The sequence below is a fragment of the Protomyctophum bolini genome, assembly GCF_963924005.1.
Source record: "Protomyctophum bolini genome assembly, chromosome: 10".
Lineage (NCBI taxonomy): Eukaryota > Metazoa > Chordata > Actinopteri > Myctophiformes > Myctophidae > Protomyctophum > Protomyctophum bolini.
This window is the reverse complement of record NC_137871.1, coordinates 42282954-42288672: the sequence shown is the minus strand read 5'-3', so window position 1 is coordinate 42288672 and position 5719 is coordinate 42282954. Positions and strand designations below refer to the sequence as shown.

At 44.4% G+C, this 5719-nt stretch overlaps 1 protein-coding gene across 3 annotated transcripts in view; it reads left to right on the top strand.

Annotated features, from left to right (window-relative positions):
• Nucleotides 1–5719, top strand: part of LOC308323090 (storkhead-box protein 2-like) — a gene marked incomplete at its 5' end in the record, with an annotated part of 52368 nt that overhangs the window by 24210 nt on the left and 22439 nt on the right. For all 3 annotated transcript variants that reach the window (XM_080774695.1, XM_080774694.1, XM_080774693.1), the window contains one exon: nt 4561–4713. In XM_080774695.1, coding sequence (XP_080630821.1) covers nt 4561–4713 — 153 coding nt within the window. The remainder of the gene's footprint in view (nt 1–4560; nt 4714–5719) is intronic.

The following is a 5719-nucleotide window of genomic DNA, read 5'->3' as shown; positions in this document are numbered from 1 at the left end:
CACTCAGGCATGAAGGAAGCATGAGTTCAAGTCCGTTGCTCTCCCCTTGTCCCCCATATATGGGGACTAGGTTGGTGGAGGGTGTGTAGAGCCCAGGATCACATTAGATGATTGACACAGGGGTGAAAATGGGTTACAAAATCGTGGGATAAAACATATAGTTTAAAAAAAATAAGTCACAACTTTCGGCAAATCTTGCTGCTGTGTTTGCACACAGTGTTGTGTTTTGTCGTCGGTCATAGTTTCAAACTCACGTTGGGTGTGTGTGTGTGTGATCTGTGGGTCACAGGGTGGCAGCGGTGACCGAACGTGTTGCGGAGCGGTCTTGATATCGGAAGGTCGCTATAGTTCGTATCTCCGGACCGGCACGTTAAAATTACCACCGCTGAAGTGCCCTTTATGGACAAGGCATTGCACCTCTACCATGAAATGTTCTATGAGCAGGGCCTGGCTGTAAACAAGTTCTTGAGCTTAGTCCAGTTACCCTGCAGGGTAAACATAGTACCTTTCCTTTCCTTTCCTTTCACACATAGTCGCATTATACCAGTGCTTCCCAAAGTGGGGCCCGGGGACCACATGGGGGTCCTTGATGGAGTTCCAGGGGGTCCCCAGCAAATCTTTGAATATATATATTCTTTCAGAGCGAATGTTTTTAACTCAAATCTTTGCTTCTTTCTTTGTGTAATGCTACTGACCTTTATGATACAATAAAAGCAAAGTATTGCATCGTGTGTTTGAGCTGACAGGCGCTTTTTTATGTCAATCAATCAATCAATCAATCAAGTCCCCTTAATTCAAGCATGTCATGTGATCTATCCCGTCATGTGAAAAATCCTCATGTTTCTAATTCTATGTCAGCGTAAGTCTTGACTTGAGGAAGTCAAGCTAGCTTTCCTCATAGTTTTAACCCCTTTAGACCTGACCCCCCCCCCCCCCCCCCCCCCCCCCCGGAAGCAAAGATTTGAGTTAAAAACTCAAAAACGAATATATATTCAAAGATTTGCGCCACGTTTTCACGATCTTTCAAAAATAGCAGATCTACAGGCTCGTAGATGAGCTTGTAGATCTGCTATGTCTCAACAGCTAAAGTATAACATAATGCTTAAAAAACACCAAAAGGGGTTCTTCTTCTTCCCCGCCCTGGATGGGTTGAGTTTCCTAAATGATTCAGTTATTTACATATATTTGACATTCATGTTGTTGTCAGACACGCCCCCTTCCTGTATGACCCGTTGTGGCCCAGAGTACAGTAGGTGTTGAAATGAGAGCAGAGGTGTTTCAGAGTGAAATGCCCCTTTAGAATGATTCCTTTCTTCTCCCCCCCCCCCTCCCCTCCCCTCCCCCCTCCAACACCCTCCATTCTGCCTTTGAAAATGGGCTTGTGATTTGTTTGTTGCTTATATTCTTGTCTTAACTAGTAATTCAGGTTTACGCACACGCAAGCACACACGCACACACACACACACACACACACACACACACACACGCACACACACACACACACACACACACACACACACACACACACCCCCACCTGGGTTGCCAAATCCCCTTGTTTCCCGCCAGAGTTGTGTTTTTTTCCCAGAGTCGCGGGTTGCAGTTTTTTGGGCTTGTTAAATAAAATAATTCTGTGGCTTGTTTTGAATATCAAACAAGCCAACAGTTCTATGATGTACATACTATAAATACCCATAGGTTTGGGGAGAGTGTGAATCACATGGAGTCGGTCTGGTGTCTCTACCATGTGTGTGAATACATTTGACCAAAACATTCATAATTATCTAGACATACATATAGAATTGATAATGATAAATGCATCAAATGTGTATTTGTTAGCATTATATGGCGACATTATTGGGCTTGTTTTGGCTTGTTTTTCGAGGGAAGATTTGGCTTATTTATGTCACCAATAAGAGTTGGCTTGTTTTGGGCTTGTTTTTGGACGTGGGTTGGCTTATTTCTCTCACAAGAGTTCGCAAAACTGACACACACACCACACAGTCACACAAACACACACACGGCCACCGGGGCAGCGGTGGCCGAAAGGTTTGCGGAGCGGTCTTGATGAAGGTCGCTAGTTCGTATCCCCGGACCGGCACGTTAAAATGACCACCGCTGAAGTGCCCTTGGACAAGGCATTGAACCTCTATCATGAAATGTTCTATGAGCAGGGCCTGGCTGTAAACAAGTCATAATCTTCTGTTCTTACCTCACGCTGGTCACGCTAAAGTCTCTCTAGAAGCGTTGATGTTCCAAACGAGATGCATGACATCCTGAAGTCAGAAATGACTTTTAGTCAAAATACCATGAAGAGCGCCCCTATAGAACTATAGCAGATCTACAAGCTCGTAGCGCGGCACAGAGGGCCATTTTCCAGACCGCCACAATGTGATTAATACTCCCCCTATGCGTGTGTGTTTGCGTGTGTGTGTGCGTGTGTGTGCGTATAAACCTGAATTACCAGTTAAGACAAGAATATAAACAACAAACGGCACAACTGTGTACAAGGTTTTGTACACAGTTCTTTGTACTTTTACTTGTAACGAAGTAGTTCTAAATTGCAGTATTGGTACTTTTACTTAAGTAAAACAAGTGAGTGCTTTTTTCCACCACAGTGCATCAGATAATAGATTATGAGCTGTTTGGTCATAAAAATCTAGTCCAAACTGGTTCTCATTGTGTCCATAAAGCTGTGAGACGGTGGGTGAAAAGGCAAGCCTGACTAGATTAACAACCCATTTGATTTTTCAAAAATAGCAGACCCACAAGCTCATATAGCGCGCCACTCGGTGGCGCGCTATATGAGCTTGTAGATCTGCTATTGATTGAATATTTTATAGACTGACTGATTGATTGAATACTTTAGACAGAAATATGAACAGCATCAGGTACCCTCACAGAATAAATCCCGGCGACTTTTTTTTTGTAATTCTTTATTTACCCAGGGAAGTTGCTGAGCACAGGTGCTCATTTTCAGCAACGCCCTGCACATAGAAACACACAGACAGACAGACAGACAGACAGACAGACAGACAGACAGACAGACAGACAGACAGACAGACAGACACACGCACACGCACGCACACACACACACTGACCAGTACACACTGACCAGTACAACCACAGTCTTATACTGTTGGCCACTAAGCAGCTCCAGGGGGAGCGGTTGGGGGTTCAGTGCCTTGCTCAAGGGCACTTCAGCGGTGTTTGGTGAGTGATGACAATCACTTCCCCACGAGGATGTGTTCCTGCCCGTCCGGGGAATCCAACAACAAGGGCGTTTTCATTGTGTTACTACCTGGCTATTCAGTACTGTACATACAGTATTCCATTCATCAATGTAGCATACGTTGTTTTAATGTAGGGGACGACGTCAGCTGGGCATTCCACACTTTGGTGGCAGCGCAGCAGAAAGAATGCTATTCTGTCTTATGCTAGTGTTGAATTTGTGATAATACTCGTTACTGTGTGTGTGTGTGTGTGTGTGTGTGTGTGTGTGTGTGTGTGTGTGTGTGTGACTGTGTGTGTGTGTGTGTGTGTGTGTGTGTGTGTGTGTGTGTGTGTGTGTGTGTGTGTGTGTGTGCGTGCGTGCGTGCGTGCGTGTCTACTCATATGACCACCAGCGTTTGGATGTATCCTGTCAATCAGTGTTGTTTTTGGCAGCAAATTTAGATTTCAGTTTTAGTCATAGTCTCTTGAATAGTTTTAGTTTTAGTCACATTTTAGTCACCTGGAATGTCTAGTTTTAGTCGACTAAATATATCTACAGTTGATTTAGTCGACTAAAATGTATTTTGGCGGGCCTTGATGCCGTCGTGATGACTTGTTTTACACTTTTACACAATGTATTTGCATGCATTTATTTTATATTTTGTATGGAGGGACAGACAGTAGGCTGACAGGAAATGGGGAGAGAGATGGGGGGGTGACATGCAGTAAAGGCCGTCGGGATCGGGAGTCAAACCCGCGGCACACTGCCAGACTGGATTACCAGCCACGGTGCCTGGACCGCTGAGCCACGGCCCAGGCCCTTCCTAACATTTTAGTCTAGTTTTTATGTTGATGTGGTTAGTTACTAGTTTTAGTCATCATAGCTTTCGTTTTCATTTAGTTTGTGTCAGTGAAAAAAGGTCAACGAAGATTTTTCGTGTTGGTTTTAGTAGACGAAAAACAACACTGCTGTCAATCAAATATATGACTTTTCTGTCTGGATGTATGAGCTGTCAATCAGGACTTTTCTGTGTGGATGTATGAGCTGTCAATCAGATAGGACTGTTCTGTGTGGATGTATGGGCTGTCAATCAGGACTTTTCTGTGTGGATGTATGAGCTGTCAATCAGATAGGACTGTTCTGTGTGGATGTATGGGCTGTCAATCAGGACTTTTCTGTGTGGATGTATGAGCTGTCAATCAGATAGGACCTTTCTGTGTGAATGTATGGGCTGTCAATCAGATAGGACTTTTCTGTGTGAATGTATGGGCTGTCAATCAGATAGGACTTTTCTGTTTGAATGTATCATCATAACAACAATTTTAAATGATCTTTGTCTCCCTCTACAGGTGATGTGTCTCCCATCAGTATGTCCCCCATCAGCCAATCGCAGTTCATCCCCCTGGGAGAGGTGCTGCTATTGGCTATCTCTGCTATGAACTCCGCCCACAAGCCTGTCACTCAGGAGGCCCTGACTGATCACCTGCAGACATGTTTCCCAGGTAAAATCCCCCCCCCACGCACCCCCCCCCCCCCATAAACCCACCTCATTCTCAGGGGTCCCCCCCCCCCCCCCCCCATGCAGGCTCCATGTTCATCTCTGGGTCTCCGATACGCACTCAATTCAATTCAATTCAATTCAATTCAAAGGGCTTTATTGGCATGAGAAAACATACGTTTACATTGCCAAAGCAGAAAGAACAATACAACAATACAGCAATACAATCAAAACAAAAATGATGTACATTTGAAGGTCAGAATCTTCAATAGATCAATTTCTATGTACCCAGATCACTCGATGCAGGTATAGTTGCAGGAATATATACACAATGATTAGTCTTTAGGGTGGTTGTGTTCCATTTGATATCCTTCTCCTTCTCCACAGCAACTCACACATCTTGCTGCTGTGTTTGCACATTGTTGTACTTCGCCCAGTCGATATGGGAGGTTTTGGTCATGTTTTCATCATGTTGGTCATGGATTATATAGTTCTTAGTCGAACTGTAGCTAGTAGCAGGTCTATAGAGGACTGTGTGTGTGTGTGTGTGTGTGTGTGTGTGTGTGTGTGTGTGTGTGTGTGTGTGTGTGTGTGTGTGTGTGTGTGTGTGTGTGTGTGTGTGTGTGTGTGTGTGTGTGTGTGTGTGTGTGTGTGTGTGGCGCTAGCTCAGCTTTCAGGGGCACATTGTGATTGGCCAGAACGAGTTGATGTGTGATGATCAGAGGTGGACTTACCCATTGAGCTCAAATCATTTTTAATCGTGTATTGCAATCCAATTCAAGTGAGATTTATGTTTTAGTTATTGTACATTTAGTATTATGGTTAAAACATTGAGAGCTTCTGCTCAGACAGTGACGCTGTGTTGTTGTGGGGTAGCTGTGGAAACCCCTCCCAATGTCGCTGTGCATGGCAGCGACTAGTCTGTGCGCCTTCTTTTATCTTTTGGGGGGGCTGGGTAGTACCCCAAAATTACAGCGAAATTTGAACAAAATACAGCATTTATTTTCCGG